General features: G+C 47.1%; 1 protein-coding gene across 3 annotated transcripts in view; it reads left to right on the top strand.

The window, feature by feature from the left end:
* The window catches only part of LOC119957804 (sodium/calcium exchanger 3-like), a 323,961-nt gene extending 318,738 nt beyond the window's left edge, over positions 1 to 5,223 (top strand). For all 3 annotated transcript variants that reach the window (XM_038785917.1, XM_038785916.1, XM_038785918.1), the window contains one exon: positions 4,783 to 5,223. In XM_038785917.1, coding sequence (XP_038641845.1) covers positions 4,783 to 5,159 — 377 coding nt within the window. In that variant the 3' untranslated portion in view covers positions 5,160 to 5,223. The remainder of the gene's footprint in view (positions 1 to 4,782) is intronic.
* The last annotated feature ends 12,542 nt before the right edge of the window (positions 5,224 to 17,765 follow it).

Genomic DNA, 17,765 nt, shown 5'->3' with positions numbered 1-17,765 from the left:
ACCTGGTGTTTGTGTGATTGGGGGGGGTGTGTGTTACCCTGGTGCTTGTGTTATTGGGGGGGGGGGGGGGGGTGTTACCTGGTGCTTGTGTGATTGGGAGGGGGGGTGTGTTACGCTGGTGCTTGTGTGATTGGGGAGGGGGGTGGTGTTACCCTGGTGCTTGTGTGATTGGGGGGGGGTGTTACCCTGGTGTTTGTGTGATTGGGGGGGGGGTGTTACCCTGGTGCTTGTGTGATTGGGGGGGGTGTTACCTGGTGTTGTGTGGGGGGGGGGGGGTGTTACCCTGGTGTTTGTGTGATTGGGGGGGGGTGTTACCCTGGTGTTTGTGTGATTGGGGGGGGGGGTGTTACCCTGGTGCTTGTGTGATTGGTGGGGGTGTTACCCTGGTGTTTGTGTGATGGGGGGGGGGGGGGGTTACCCTGGTGTTTGTGTGATTGGTGGGGTGTTACCCGGGCTTTGTGTGATGGGGGGGGGGTGTTACCCTGGTGCTTGTGTGATGGGGGGGGGGGGGGTGTTATCGGTGTTTGTGTGATGGGGCGGGGCTTGTCTGATGGTGGAGGGGGGGGTTTACCCCAGTACTTGTGTGTCTGGAGGAAGGGGAGGGACGGGGGTGTAATACCCGGAACCTTCGGGGTGGGACGTGATTATCGCCCCCCATGGTTCTCACAGAGTAAGAGCCCCCCCTGCTTGGGGGGGGGGTGAACTCCATTTAGCGCTTGTCAACCAGGTCAGCCAGTAAAGCATCGCCCCAGATGGAGATCCAGTAGGGATCGACCGGGGAGTGTATATTACCGTTACTGTAAATAAATCAAAGTTCTTCATTTTACTCAGTGTGGACCCCCCCGTGTCCTTATTGTGGAGTTGTTTCCCAGCGCCTGTGTGAAATGGGGGATTTTATTTTAGCGCAGATCCTGTGGAGCCGGCATTGCCACCTCTATCAGTCCTTTCCCTGCCACCCTTGACAATGCCCGCAACCATTTTGCTGTTTAAGGGATTGATGCACAATCAATGGACACGAAACGTAGATGAAGTCCGAACGAAAGGCTTTAATTCGCAAGTGGACCCGGCAACAGACGTACAGAAGAATGGTTGGCTGCCGGGGAACACGGATTGTTATACCCCCGCCTCGTAGGCAGAGCTACCTTCCTCTCAGCCAATCGGCTGAGAGGCACACGATACCTGGGCCAATGGGCAGCGAGTCCTCTGCACCAATGGCAGCTCACACTCCCAGGTACCGTAATACCCCTAGTCATACTACCACAGTGATGCACTCTCTGGTGAGTAAAGTTGGCCGTTTAGGCAGCCAGGGGAACCCAACGGCAGTTTTTCCCGCCAGAACCAGCACTTTGAGAAAAAATTGGAAAATTCCGTCTATTGGTGTTAAAATGACCCCTATTCTCCCGGTATTTCTGATCCGGGAGTCTCTCGAAGCATCAAAGTAGCTTTGTTTTGCTTGATTAGGAGCGATGACCAGCATTTAGACTTTTGAGTGGGACATGCTTGCCAGCGTTCCCAAAGTACCTGTGAGGAAAATATCTCCGAGGCTCGCTGGACAGCTAGGCCGCAGTATGAAATTCTCTCGTTTGTCTGTCTCCATCAGGCCTAACAATTCAGCCGAGGCGGATTTTAGCTACAGCAGAGGCAAACGGTGTGATCTATTCCCCACATAGCAAACTGAACAAATAGACTGTCTCGACTGATTTGAGGCACAGCAGCTAGATGGAAGAAGGAGATATTTGAATCTCAGCATTTGTGTAAAAGGGAGCAACATAAGGGCTGACACAGAAAAGTCTCAGAAGATGTCAATGGAAGAAAGCTCAATGACAAAGGACAAGAGTCGCTGTTTCATCAAGCAAGGAGAAGGAAAAATATCGTATGCAGTCGTTGGGACGTCTTGAGTTCCAGGATTGTGTCCCTATCTCTGAACCAGAAGCTCACTTCAGGATGGAGGTTAGAAAGATGAGGGGGGATCTTATTGAAACTTACAGAATACTGAGAGGCCTGGATAGAGTGGACGATTCTGTCATAATATACACACAAGTATATGATGGTGCACAGACAGACATTGATTGACACACAGGATGACCGATGAAGACACAGAACACAGCAGCCAATCACCAGACAGGACACGGCCACTATAAAGCCAGATGGGCACTAGTTTTCCCGCTCTCTTGGGATCCAGCCTCTGAGACAGCCAGAGCCTGTGAGCAAACAACTAGAACATTCACCATGTGGTAGTAAGATAGTCTGGTCAGGTTAGCCTCAGGTCTCCAGTCAAGTCAGCATAGTGTCAACCCACAGTTTAAGTATGTATTATAGTTAAGAGTTCAATAAAATAGAGTTGCATTTTTTCAAGTGTTGCAAGCCTGTCTCTCTCACTACTGCAGTAAATGCAGTCCTCGCAGACCCAGCTTACCCAACACATCAGATTCCACCAGTAGGAAAAAACTAGAACCGAGGGCACAGCCTCAGACTGAAGGGACGATCCTTTAAAACTGAGGTGAGGAGGAATTTCTTCAGCCAGAGGGTGGTGAATCCGTGGAACTCTTTGCCGCAGAAGGCTGTGGAGGCCAAATCACTGAGTGTCTTTAAGACAGAGATAGATAGGCTCTTGATTAATAAGGGGATCAGGGGTTAATAATCTAATAATAATAATCTTTATCGGTGTCACAAGTAGGCTTATGATAACACTGCAATGAAGTTACTTTGAAAATCCTCTAGCTGCCACATTCTGGCGACTGTTCGGGCACATTGAGGGAGAATCAGAATGTCCAATTCCACCTAACAAGCGTGTCTTTTGGGACTTGTGGGAGGAAACCGGAGGACACGGAGGAAACCCACACGGGTTTCTCTACAATTTCCTGTAGAACAATACAGCCTATTTTCTACAGTTAAACTTCAACCTTAGAATCTATAGAATCCCTACAGTGCAGAAGAAGGCCAGTCCGCCTATCAAGTCATCACCAAGCCTCTGGAGGAGACGCCTACCTAGGCCCACTCCCCTGCCCTATTCCCGTAACGTCGCAAATTGGCCATGGCCAATCCACCTAACCTGCACACCTTTGGACTGCGGGAGGAAACCGGAGCGCACGGAGGAAACCCACGCAGACACGGGGAGAAGGTGCAAACTCCACCCAGACAGTCACCCAAGGCTCAATCGCACCCGGGTCCCTGGCGCTGTGAGGCAGCAGTGCTAACCCCCATGCTGACGAGCTGACCTGAACTAAAAAATCTCTAAAATATCAATACAAAACATAAACTAAAGGCGGAATTTAGCGGATTCCAAATAAGTCCGCTGTCAGGCATATTTAGCGAGGTGTTTCCTGCCGGCTGCAGTGCTATCCAATGGCACTTTGCCATTTGTTGTGGCCTGGGGGAGTTTCTCTCTGCTGAGGCCGAACTTAGAGTAACTTCCCTCACAGATCAGGCCGCCATTTTGTTCCACAGCCCCGATCTTCCACCCTTCCCCTTCCCAGCTTCATTGACTCACCTCTCAACCCCCACCCTCCAAGTGGCAAGTCCCCCCCCCGGGCACAACTCCTGGCAGTGCCAGCCTGGCACCTGGGCGGTGGTGCCAGGAGGAGTGCCAGGGTACCACCCTGCCCGGTCCCCGACCACCCAGGGGTCCCCAATGGCCCAGGAGACCTGCCCAGGTTCCGTTACACCTGGTGCACGTTTGTGTCGACCAGTATTGACATCGCCCTGGCGAGTTCTCCCGGGCGCGCCCGTTGAGTACCGGGCGTCGGGCGAATCCAGCATCTCCGCGGATACTTAAATGAGAAATATGCCGAGTGGAGCGAGTCAGTTGACTCGCAATTGGCTCACCTCCTGGCACGGAGACCGGCTTGGAGCCATTCACCCGGTGCGCCCTAGATATTTGTCACAGCACGGAGACACATTATCCATTTCCTGTTTTTGCTGGAGGTAGGTATAATTTGGGGGATGGTAGCATAGTGGTTAGCACTGTTGCTTCACGGCGCCAGGGTCCAGGGTTTGATTCCCAGCTTGGGCCACAGTCACTGCGGAGTCTGCACGTTCTCCCCGTGTCTGCGCGGGTTTCCTCCGGGTGCTCCGGTTTCCTCCCACAGTCCCGAAAGACATGCTTGTTAGGTGAATTGGACATTCCTAATTCTCCCTCTGTTTACCCGAACAGGCGCCGGAATGTGGCGACGAGGGGATTTTCACAATAACTTAATTGCAGTGTTAATGTAAGCCTACTTGTGACAATAATAAAGATTATTGTTATGCTCCACCCCCCCCCCCCTCCCAAACTATACGATCCATCACATTTCTCCCTCTCTTCAGATTATTATTGTTAGATCCTTGGCTAAAGGGTTATTCAGAAAGGAATGAAATGAAATGAAAATCGCTTATTGTCACGAGTAGGCTTCAATGAAGTTACTGTGAAAAGCCCCTAGTCGCCACATTCCGGCGCCTGTCCGGGGAGGCTGGTACGGGAATTGAACCGTGCTGCTGGCCTGCTTTGGTCTGCTTTAAAAGCCAGCGATTTAGCCCAGTGTATAACATCAAAGGGAAAAAAAACAGCATATCCATAGCAGGGTTGGCTGCGTCCATTCTACGGATCTTGCTTCAGCTTTTAAAAAAATGTTAGGAAGATTATTATTATTATTATTCGCAATGAGGGGCCAGAAATCTCACGTCAGATTTAGTGATATACCGTGTAGGAAACAACATGTTAACACCACACACACAGTGCTGTACAATTTTATGCCATTGAAACACAATGAATATAATGGAGATATCTCTTTGGTCTTGTTCCAGATACTTTTGCCAGCAAGGTTTCAGCACTTCAAGACCAGTACGCCGATGCCTCCATTGGGAATGTGACAGGAAGTAATGCTGTGAATGTGTTCCTGGGTATTGGAGTGGCCTGGTCTGTTGCTGCCATCTACTGGGCGGCGAAGGGGAAAGAGTTTAGAGTTGACCCCGGCACCCTGGCCTTCTCCGTCACGCTTTTCACCATCTTTGCCTTTGTTGCCGTCAGCGTCCTGCTGTATCGGAGGCGGTCATTCATAGGCGGTGAGCTCGGTGGCTCGCGTCGCGGAAAGCTCCTGACCTGCGCCATGTTCGTGAGCCTTTGGCTGCTGTACGTTGTGTTTTCAGCCCTGGAGGCCTATTGCCATATAAAGGGTTTCTGAGACAGGGGAGATTTTCTTTTGCTTCACAAAGGGTGAGCCCCTCTCGAAGCTGCCGGGGAGACGAGGGGGAGGGAGGGGGGGGGGGGGGGGGGGGGGGGGGGGGGGCGGCCCTGATGCATTCCAATCCCAGAGAAGCCACCTTCTCAACAGAACGAGAGAGAAAAAAACTGAACTTCGCTGGCAAAGAAAAGAGGTAAAGTCTAGCCGTTGAGTTGTCTTGCCTTGTCAAAAGGTTCTAACACTGGCTGTCGCCAGCAGCCAACATATCTTCAAGAAATCACCTGCACAAGGTCTTTTTTTATTCAAAAGGATTTAGACTTTTTTACATCAACGAACTGAGCTTTCTGTGTTACGAAACTCGCGAGGAAGCCAACCGTTCAAGAATGATATTTGTGGCCATTTTGTCGGACGAGAGGCCGGCAGTTTTGGCCCAGCAGATTTGTGTCTTGCACTGTTGTTACAACCCATCTCACTGAGTAAGCTGTTGCAGAAGCTGTTGATTTATTTCGAACAGTAGAAAGGGAAATCATGGCACCGAAAGTGAAATAATTGGAGAAGACCTGCACAGCCCATGGAGGTGTATATTTGTTAGATGTGTGCAATCGTCATTGGTTCTGTGTACTTTTTATTTATCTTGCTGTAAATCCTGGTGTACAAGTTGCACAATAATGTTTGTCGGAATGACATATACACTGAGCCAACCTTCCCTGAACACTGAGGATCAGTGTTGAATCCAAATTCATGGTAACGTTTCCTGTAGTGAATTTTATTGCTCTATTGTGCATTTATTAAAACTGCTGAAGCCACAGATAATTTTCGAGACATGTCTTGTTTTTTTCTCTCATTTGAATCATTCGGGGCTGGGTTTCCACTGGGTTGGGGAGACTCTGATGATAGAATGGCAGGTGGGATCCACTGCTCAGGTTCCTGCTTCAATTCCCAATGCCGATTTTCACTAGTGTTGGATAAGGGTGCTGGTTGGTGAGGGTCATGAACCCTCATGACCTGGACAACTCCACTGTGGTGATAGGCTTCACCTAGGCCCTGGTAACTGTCATGGCGTCAGGGCAGCTTTAGAAAGAATCGTGATTCACGGCCCCTGAGAGGTGGGGTGACTCATCGTCTGGATGATGAAACCTTTTGAAAGGTAAGCTTCAAAAGGTTTTACCCTTACCCTCCATGCCAAGTCACGCCCCTCTGCCTATTCTCCATGGCTCCTCTCACACTCCATGCCAAACCATGCCCCTCTAACCACGCCCCCAATGTTCCTTCATTACAACCATGCCCTTCTACCGACATCATGACCCTCATGCCCTCCATGTCAAGTCATACCCCTCTACCCAACCCATAACTCTCATACCCTCCATGCCAAGACATACTACTCTACCCACGACCATGACCCTCATTCACGCTTTACCAAGCTATGGCACATTCATGCCCATTCACCCACTATACACTCTCTATAAAATCATTGAACCCCTACAGTAACAATAAGATGTATGAAAAAAAAATTCCTTAAACCTGTCATTCATTCATGACTTTCTACTGGCTTAAAAAACAACTCCTTTGACTACAGCCCTATAAAAGTGTCAATCGTCCAGACCATTTAATGTAACAATAGCTGAAACTGTAAGTACTTGAAACCTCTTTATCTTGTGGAAATAAACATTGGCAGAACAGACCACAGGGCAATCAAGCAATGTTTCCTTGGGGCACCGCTGTTTGTAGAGTCTAATGGATGTCTGGGCTCTTAGCCAAGACAAGAGGGCAGCACAGTTGTTAGCACTGCGGGAGAGTGGGCCTAGGTAGGGTTACCTTTCAAAGGGTTGGTGCAGACTCCATGGGCCGAATGGCCTCCTTCAACATTGTAGGAATTGGTTCTATGATATACTGAGCATGAGGTTCCATGAGGGTGGGTGGAGGGGCTAAATTTGCACCGAGGTTATGAGGGGAGCCATGAAGTATGGATAGAAGAACATAGCTTGCCATGAAAGGTCGGGGGGGGGGGGGGTGGCATGAGATGGCATGGGTTAGTATGGATGGGTCATGGGGAGCATATGGGAGGTATGAGGGCTAGAGGACTGGTCATTATAACAACTTTAACAAAGGCCTAGAGCTCGGGCCCGGCTCCAATTGGGATCCACCCCCGCCCCAGAATGAAAATCCCATCTTTCTTCCTGAGGCAGGAGGGCCGAGCTGGGAAATTCCCTGAATCCCCGCCTCGCGGGTGGAAACCCAGCCATCAGTGTCCGGATGAGCCTGGCCTATCTCAGGAACTATCAGCTGTTATTCCCGGGACAAGTCAATCGAGCACAAGCAGAAACAGACCTATTTTTCTGAGAAAAACAAACCACAGTCCCCAATATGGTCTTCGAAATTCTTTCCCCAGTATTGCTCACGCCATTCCTAAACATTGAAAGGTTAAATTCTAAAACTCCAAGACACCAGGTCCGCTGGTGCACTGAGTGGGTGTAAACAGAATACGCGGCAAACAGCGCGTCATCGTTCAGAATTTGGTACAAGTGAAGGACAGTGGGAAGGGGAAGGAGAAGGACAGTGGGCAGCACAGTAGCATGGTGGTTAGCATAAATGCTTCACAGCTCCAGGGTCCCAGGTTCGATTCCCGGCTGGGTCACTGTCTGTGCGGAGTCTGCACGTCCTCCCTGTGTGTGCGTGGGTTTTCCTCCGGGTGCTCCGGTTTCCTCCCACAGTCCAAAGATGTGCGGGTTAGGTGGATTGGCCATGCTAAATTGCCCGTAGAGTCCTAAAAATGTACGGTTAAGGGGGGGGGGGGGTTGTTGGGTTACGGCTATAGGGTGGATACGTGGGTTTGAGTAGGGTGATCATTGCTCGGCACAACATCGAGGGCCGAAGGGCCTGTTCTGTGCTGTACTGTTCTATGTTCTATTGATGCTTTTTGCCTTCAATGCTTGTAAATGGTCAATGTTACAAGTAAATATTTAATTAATGCCACCTACAACTTAAACTCGATCAAGCAATTAATGAAAGGACTGAAATCAATAAACTGAGCTGATTAAATTCATCCACTGATTAATTAAATAAATAAACCCAGGTTAGAAAGGAATGGTAGTGGAGGTGATGTGCTGTGGTGAGAACCTGGTCAATGTTAAACGCAAGGGTATCGCAAAAGCCAGATGGATAACGTGGAACACAGGTTCTTATGGGTGGCAAGGTGGTCAGCACATTGGTTATCACTGTTGCTTCATCTTGCCAGGGACCCGGGTTCGATTCCCGGCTTGGGTCACCTTCTATGCGGAGTCTGCATGCTCTCCCCGTCACTGCGTGGGTTTCCTCCGGGTGCTCCGGTTTCCTCCCACAAGTCCTGAAAGGCTTGTTAGATGAATTGGACATTCTGAATTCTCCCTCAGTGTACCCGAACAGGCGCCAGAGTGTGGCGACTAGGGGATTTTCACAGTAACTTCATTGTAGTGTTAATGTGAGCCTACTTGTGACAATAAAGATGATTATTATCAGATGCCTGGCCAAAGGGTTATTCAGAAAGGATAACACCAAAGGTAAAAAAAACAGCATATCCATAGCAGGGTTGGCTGCGTCCATTCTACAGATCTCTGTTCAGCTTTTTAAAAAATGTTAGGAATAGCCATGAGGAAACCTATAGTGATAATAGAAATATACAGTGTGAGGCCCAAAGGATAGGCAAATTATTATCTAAATGAAATGCAGATTCAAGATGTGTCTGGGCAGAAGGATCTGGGAGTCTTTGTTCATGAATCGCAGAAAGTCGATATGTAGGTACAAAATGTAATCAGAAAGGCAAATGGAATATTCACGTTTATTGCAAAAGGACTGGAGTATAAAAATAGAGAAGTGTTGCAATTGTACAGGGTGTTGATGAGGCCACATCTGGAGTATTATGCCCAGTTTTGGTCTCCTTATTTGAGGAGGGATGTGGTGGCATTGGGGGCAGTTCAGAGGAGGTTCACTAGATTGATTCCGGGGATGAAGGGGTTGATGTATGAGGAGAGATTGAACAGTTTGGGCTTATACTCGCTGGAGTTTAGAAGGATGAGAGGGGATCTGATCGAGGTGTATAAAATACTAAGAGAGATTGATAAAGTAAACGTAGACCAAATGTTCCCCCTTGTGAGGCAATCTAGAATGAGTGGTCACATACATGGGTTGAGAGATGGTAGATTTAGAACTGAGATGAGGAGGAACTGCTTCTCGCAGAGGGTGGTGAATTTGTAGAACTCTGCCCATAGTGCGGTGGAGTCCGAATCATTAAATGGTTTCAAGAGGGATATAGATATATTTCTGATTTAAAAATGGGTTAAAGGGGTATGGGGAACAAGTGGGGAGGTCTATTTGAGACCAGGAAGAGATCAGCCATGATATGATAGAATGGCGGAGCAGGCTCGAAGGGCTGAATGGCCTACATCTGCTCCTAATTCCTATGTTAGTCCTTCACATATGGATGCACTTATGTGGAAGCCACCATTCATATGAGGGAGAAGGGAATAGAGGGTTACAATTATGGATTTGGATGAGAAAAGATGGGAAAATGCTTGAGTGGAGCACAACAGACATGGACAGGTTGGACTAAATGCCCTGGTTTTGTGCTGTATATCTGAAATACTGCTATTTATTCACTAAACAGCAAAAAAACTGCAGTAAAATCTCATGGCCATCCAAACTCAAGATTTGTCTTCAGTATGGCATGTCGTGCATGAAAAAGGATTTATGTTACAAATATTTCAGTATGCCCAGGACAACGAGCTTCATGGGACACTTAAACACCTCTGGGTTAGAAACAATGGCTTGAAATATTTGTAAAAATAAAATATGCTTGCAGTTGAAAAGAAATGCTGATCTGTTTATATTACAAGGATTTAACACCATTTAAACTGTTGGTAATGGAATTCCATATACACGTGTCAATACACATCTAATAGCACAAGGTGAAATTTCAATCCAGCTGCATTTTCACCTACACAGGCATTCCTGCGTCTTATTCCGAGATGGTGAATTTCTATTCTTGGTTGTTGATGCTTATTCGCACTGTCTATGAAACAATGTGGCACAGTGGTTAGCACAGCTACCCCACAGCGCCAGGGACCCAGGTTCGATTCCGTTCCTCGGGTGACTGTATGTGTGGAGTTTGCACGTTCTCCCCGTATTTGCTTGGGTTTCCTCCGGGTGCTCCGGTTTCCTCCCACAGTCCAAAGACGTGCAGGTTAGGCAGATTGGCCGTGCTAAAATTGCCCTTAGTATCCACAAAGGTTAGGAGGGGTTATTGGGTTACGGGGATAAAGTGGAAGTGAGGGCTGAAGTGGGTCGATGGGCCGAATGGCCTCCTTCTGCACTGTATGTTCTATGTTTGTTTTATGACCCAGAGACGGCCCACTAAAGGGCATGAAATCCAAACAGGTTAAAAGGGTGCTACACCACTTTAGAATCTGCAGCAACAACCAACAACGGTGACCATTCACTGGCCGAAGAGAAAGACCATTGTCCGATCAACTGAAGGGAGACCAGCGCCAGGAACAGACCAGACCAAGGACTGAACATTGAGGATGGCAAGATTGGGGAGACAGATAAAGGCCAGGATCTCTCTGGTATTTGGTCGTCACTCTAAAGTTAAGTTAAGGTCTTGTGCGAACTTGCTTTGTAGTTTAACTTATGTTGTATGTGTGTGCGATGGATTAACAGTCACAATTGTGTGACAGTAAATAAATAGTGAATTATTCTATGAAACAGACTTGTGGTCAGTCATTTGTCCCACCATAGAAGGGTTAAGGCACACTGTGGTTTAGGCATAACACCGGACATGCCGCCTTTCTTTCGACACCAACTGCCGTAAAGTAAGTCTAAATGTTCCGTGTGACTATTAATGAATGGGTGAATGATTGGGTGAACGCGTAGGAAGGCCCGTTGGGTAGGTGAGGTAAATGGGTGGGGTGGCAGGTGGGTAGACAGGCAGGGACATGGTGAGTGAGGCGGGTTATTGGATTGGAAGGAGTAGTCAGGTTGGGGGCTAGTCGGGTTAGGTCGTGGTGGCGGGTAGTTGGGTGGGGGGGGGGGGGAGGTGTTGTGGGGCAATGGGGGTGGTAGTTGGGCCAGGTTGGAAGGGTACTCAAGTGGTAGGTAGTTCGCGTTGTCATGAGAGGTAGTTTGGTTGGGGGAGGGCTGCGGGCTCAGGGTAGAAGTCTGACAGGTCTGGGGGTGATCGTGGAGGGGGGGGGGGGGAGGTGGGGGGCACGGATCACAGTCGGGGGGTCAGGGGTTGAGGGGGAGTGAGGTCAGTATGAGTGATTGGTGAGGTACCGCGGGGTACCGATATGCATCTTGGGTCAGAGACTCCGTCTTCGACAATCCAGAGACTGTAAAGTGTGGGCCATTATTTCAATATTATGCAAAATCTGCTTTAATATCATAGAAATCAGAGAATCCCTACAGCGCAGAAGAGGGCCATTCGGCCCACTGAGTCCGCACTGACCCTCCGAAAGAGCATCCCAACCCAGGCCCAAACCCCCACCCTAACCCCGATACCCCACACAGCCTTTGGACACAAAGGGGCTATTTTAGCATGGCCAATCCACCTAACCTGCACATCTTTGGACTGAGAGAGGAAACCGGAGCACCCGGAGGAAACCCACGCAGACACGAGGAGAACGTGCAGACTCCACACAGTCGGTGAAAAGAATATCCTTTCCCAAAATTTGGGAGTGAATAAATGGCTTACACACTGTCCGAACTTGGTCTCTCTACTCATGGCTTCTGCTATTTTGCCTGCTGGCGGCTGATATTCTTGCTGTAATTACTTACGCATGATTATTTTTCAGAGCCATTTGTGTACATTACAGCCCAGAATGGTGACACTTGTTCACAGTGACTCACTGTTTATCTGGCACAGTCTGGTCTTGACATCTCATTTTGTTTTCTATGTAGTATGGTACAAAATTAAATTTCACCCCACTCCACGTCAAAGTACTTGATTTTCTTACCCAAGCAGTAGATGGTAACTGGTGCGACAAGTGGTAATAATTGTGCTATTGTCGCAGAAACTCTTGAGATTGGACTAAGACATGGAACATACAGTGCAGAAGGAGGCCATTTGGCCCACTGCGTCTGTACTGGCCCACTTAAGCCCTCACTTCTACCTTATCCTCGTAAACCAATAACCCCATCTAATTTTTTTTGGTCACTAAGGGCAATTTATCATGGCCAATCCACCCAACCTGGACTGTGGGAGGAAACCGGAGCACCCGGAGGAAACCCACACTGACACGGGGAGAACGTGCAGACTCCGCACAGACAGTGACCCAGTGGGGAATCGAACCAGGGACCCTGGCGCTGTGAAGCCACAGTGCTAATCACTTGTGCTGCCCAACATAATCGGGAAGCAGAGAGCCTGCACTCTGCTCTGCAACAGGTTGTACTGAATCTATACTGAGGCACTTGATGATTCCCCTCTTGTGTTTTTGGTATAATAATGTTTCCAGTATTACTTTCAGCAAAATGGCTAACACATTTGGAAAAATTCCTGTTCGTGTTATTTATCTAACCGTAGCCGGAGAATCACCTGTAATGGGTGTTCTTCCCATCTCTATTGTGCCCAGTGTCGTGTTATTCACCCTGGGGCAACACGGATTGCAACTGGATGCAGTTGTACTGTAGACATCAAACTTAGACGTTAGTTCAAAATGTTTTATTGAACTTCTGGAGCAGTGCACACAGCTTGCTGTGGGTTGACATTCTACTACTCTAAATGTGCTAACTATAACTAACTAGACCAGATAAGCTCTGAGCCGCGTGTAGAAGGTGCTGACTGATATATACACCCTGACTGTCACTACAGTTGTCACCAGTGGAAAGAGGCAGAGTGATGATGCCTCGTGTGTTTTATAGTGGGAAACCCCCCTCTAGTGTTCTGCCTGGTTATTGGTTGTGTTCTGTCCTGTTTGTTGATTGGCCGTACTGGGTGTCTGTCAATGCCTGTCTGTATCTCATTGCATGAGTGCATATCATGACACGCAGGAAGCTCCATTTGCCCCCATGGTGACATCATCCAAAGGTTTTGTCAAGTAAACCAAAAGTGTCAAGCTCTCCCTCATGATAAACTCTTTCCCTCCCATAGCGGTCTCTAAATTGTCTGATGGCTTGCCCAACATCGAATACTGGATGGGCAGAAATTTTCTCTGGTTAATTATTGGCTAGGGTGAAGCCACTGTCTTTGGTTCATGTGACATAATTCATCCCCGAGCTACTCACCCATCTTTATCCCTGCCAATTGACTGAGGCGGAACCAGATGGTGCGCAACCTTGGTTGCCGTGAATCTATTATCGATTATTGTGAAAAAAATATAAGCTCTATTTGGTTCAGGAATGTACTTCAGGGGAGGAAATTTGACTTCCTATTCGGTCCGGCCTGGACATGTGACACCAGATCCACAGCAATATACGAGCAGTGGTTAGCACTGTCGCTTCACAGCGGCAGGGTCCTGTATTCGATTCCCGGCTTGGGTCACTGTCTGTGCGGAGTCTGCACGTTCTCCCCGTGTCTGCGTGGGTTTCCTCCGGGTGCTCCGGGTTCCTCCCACAAGTCCGGGAAGACGTGCTTGTTAGGTGAATTGGACATTCTGAATTCTCCCTCTGTGTACCCGAACAGGCGCTGGAGTGTGGTGACAAGGGGATTTTCACAGTAACTTCATTACAGTGTTAATGTAAGCCTACTTGTGACAATAATGAAGATTGTTGTTGGCAAGAGCAAATCACTCAGTTCAAGGGCAAGCGGTGCCCAAATCCCAAGAAAGAGCAAACAAAACTGATTGTCTGGCCATTCTCACATTGTGAGAGATTGTTATGCGCAAATCAGCTGCCATGTTTCTTACATTTTGAAAAGTTAATTCATGGGATGTGGCAAGGCCAGCATTTATTCCCATCCTGAATTGCCCCAGAACTGAGTGGCTTGCTGGGCCACTTGAGTCAACCACGTTGCTGTGGATCTGAAGTCACATGTAGGCCAGGTCAGGAAAGGATGGCAGATTACCTTCCCTAAAGGACACGCACGGTACCATAGTGATTAGCACCATTGCTTCACAGCTCCAGGGTCCCAGGTTCGATTCCCGGATGGGTCACTGTCTGTGCGGGGTCTGCACGTTCTCCCCCTTGTCTGCGTGGGTTTCCTCCGGGTGCTCCGATTTCCTCCCACAGTGCAAAGATGTGCGGGTTAGGTGGATTGGCCATGATAAATTGCCCCTCAGTGTCCAAAAAGTGTAAGATGGGGTTACTGGGTTATGGGGATAGGGTAGATACGTGGGCTTGAGTCGGGTGCTCTTTGTAAAGGCCGGTGCAGACTCGATGGGCCGAATGGCCTCCTTCTGCAATGTAAATTCTATGATCAATGACACCAGTGAACCGGATGGGTTTTCATAACAACCGACGACGGTTCCACTGTCATTGTTAGGCCATAAATCCCAGGTTTTTTTTATTGCATTTGATTTTCAGCTCGATCCACGGAGCATTACCCTGGGTCCCTGGATGACCAGCCCAACAGCAGCACCACGACACCACCGCCTTGCCTTGCTGGATTTCAAACGGGCTCTTTACGGAGGGGTCAGCTTTCCTGCCTCCGGGACAGAAGCTCCAGGCTCGGGGCCCATCCCAGGGCCTGAGGGCCAAGGAAGGCGGGCTCGTAACGCCGCCAAACGGGTCAAGTGTCAAAACCCAACCGAAGCTTGGCGATGGTTGGCGGCGGGAGCGGGCAGGATACCCGGTGTGGAACGGGGAGCCCCCCCCCATCCCGAGCTGCAGCCCTCCGGCGGCAGACTTAGCGACCTGTTCCGAGAGGAATAACTGGCCACGGAAAGGGACAAAAGCCAGCAACGCGGGGAGGGAAGTGAAGCGAGAAGGCGTTCCCCTTTTGGCTCCATCTCTTTGCGTTGGGTGCTTTGAGCAAGAGATATGCTCCCCACCCCCGGCGCCATTCCCCACCTCCTGGTGCCGCTCCCCAACCCCTGGCGCCGCTCTCCACCCCCCCTGACACCCAGTGGCGGACTGGGTCTAAAAATATTGGTTGCCAGGAGACAAAGGGGGCCCACCCACAACTACAACGCTATCATTTAATTTTCATAATGAATAAATACAATTTTCAAAAAATACATATGGAAAAAAGGGTACAATTAAAATTTTTGTGGAAAAAATGTGTATTTCTTAGTAATTACAGTGTACATGTACTGTACATATTACTGGCAGTAGATACCAAATGTAAATACAGAATGTTATAATTGAATTTTTTATTTATTTTTTAAAATTTTAATTGGTTGATATTTTTTAATAGTTTACTGCACAATTTACACATTAACAGATAGTTCAAAAGCACAATAGAGCATTGCATGCAGTCCACTATATTAAGAGCAATCGTTTGTGTTCGCTAGATGATTGTGCGAATCTGCCAATAATTGCTTCTGCATCCAATTCATCTAACAATTCCTTTTCAATGGATAGCAACATGTATGATTCCAAATTCTCCTCAGACAGCAAATTTCTTAACCTTGTCTTTATGATCTTTAGCTTTGAAAATGTCCTCTCACATTGGACTTGAGTAACTGATAGTGTGCAGATGACTTTATAAAGTTCATAAAGGTTATCATATGCCTTGTCATGAAGTCTGTTGGATGCCAGAATTTTTAGTACACACGATGGGCAAGTGCTGCAAATTTTACAATTGTTGCAACTGGAATCCATATTCTCACCATCATTAAGCAATAGCTTTAATACATCAAAGTTTGAAGCAAAAGAAAACAATTCCAATATTACTTGATCTTTGCTGATTTGTGGAAACAGCTTAATAATACCTTCCAATGCTTAATCTTCAAGGCCCTTCTCTGCAATAGTTTTAAACTTTGCTGGGTCCAAGCAGGACAAATCTTTATACAACTGTTTGTGTTGTACAAAGCGTGATTCTAGTGACTGGACAATGTGATCCATTATTAGGTTAAACACATTTACTCGAAAATCAGCTAGAGAATCTGAGGAATTTCTTTCATCATCAATAAGCTCATCTGCCATTCTTTTCTTCTTCCCCTGCCTCTTAACTGGCAATGCTGTTTCCAACGCATCAATTTCCAATGTTTGATTTTCATCCATATTCATCTGTAGAAATCCTGTCATTACATTTATTTACAAATTCCAAAGCCTTGCTGTGAACGTTATCAAATGTTCTTGTCTGTTCCTTCAACTTTGTTGTAGCTGAATCTACCAAACTCCATGCAGTAAACATATCTAAACCACTTGTCTGTAGATAACTTGATAACGGGGTTGTAGTTTCAAATATATACAAGTAAGTAAATGCTGTCAATATGGTTTCAAACTTTAGAAGACTTTGAAGTAAAACATTTGCTTCATGTTTTGTTTTTGCATCAAACTTTTCTGAATCTTGTATCATTGATAAGCATGTCAATAGATTTACGAAAGTACTGGTAGCGGCATCATCAAAACGTCCAAATATAGTTGTTGCTGCATTGGATTTTCCTGACCATCTGGTCTCACCAATTAGCTTTAATCGTTTTTATTTTTTCTTGTCCTAGATGTTTTCCAACAACTTCTATCCATACAGCCATTCTCTTGTATGATGCTTTCACAAAAGTTGCTATATTCTGGAGCAAATTGAAAAAAGAAACTGCGGGCACACAACATTTTGTTGTTTCAGTTATCACCAAATTCAAGACATGGGCATAGCACAATATATGAACATGTTGATCAGCCACATCAGCAATTTTACTTTGTAAACCATTATACTGGCCATGGTAGCTTGCAGCGCCATCTGTGCTATCAGATAAACATTTTTGGGGGTCAATTTTAAGATGCTGTAATGTTTCGATCAATAGATCAAAAAGTCCCTGTCCTGTACCATCATTACTTGGCACAACTGAAAGGAGTCGCTCACAGATAACACCTTTAAGTACATACCGAATAATAATGCTAAACTGATCGATGGATGAATTATCTTGTGTTGAATCTACCTGAATAGAATAATATTTTGCTTGAGAAACTTCATAACTAATTCTTTCTTGTATCATATTCTTCATAATTTTGATTAACATGTTTATAGTTGTTTTACTCAGGTATGTAACAAGTCCACCACGGCCTTTACTTTGAGCCTTTCCTTGTTGCTCTAATCGTTTGATTCTTTGTTTAGACTTGTTTTGCACTGCAGAAACGTGAGCTGCCATAATGGGGTCATATGTTGCCATCAACTGCACTGTAGCTAAAAAATTGCCATGATTCAGAACGTCATTATCTAGAGTGTAGGCCGATTCATTTCTGTGACCTCGAAAAGGAAGTGCTTGCTTGCCTAACATCTTTATGATGTCTATAATCCTCAAGACAATACTTCTCTGCTTCAATACTTCTTCTTTCCTTTTAATTAGTGATGCTGCAAAAAATTTATCTAAGGTGCCATCATTAACCACACTGATATATTGCTGAGCATTTCTGACATGTGTTGTTGTCGATTCATGTAAAGTCAAGCTCTGGCTAATACGCCTGTAGTCACTAAAGCCACGGACATAGGGTGATGGATTACAAGTGTTGGGAAACTCAAAGGCTAAGCAGTATGAACAA

Source organism: Scyliorhinus canicula, chromosome 27 (assembly GCF_902713615.1).
Source record: "Scyliorhinus canicula chromosome 27, sScyCan1.1, whole genome shotgun sequence".
In the NCBI taxonomy this organism is placed as follows: Eukaryota; Metazoa; Chordata; class Chondrichthyes; order Carcharhiniformes; family Scyliorhinidae; genus Scyliorhinus; species Scyliorhinus canicula.
Note: the sequence above shows the minus strand (reverse complement) of the source record. Positions and strands in the feature narration are given on the sequence as shown.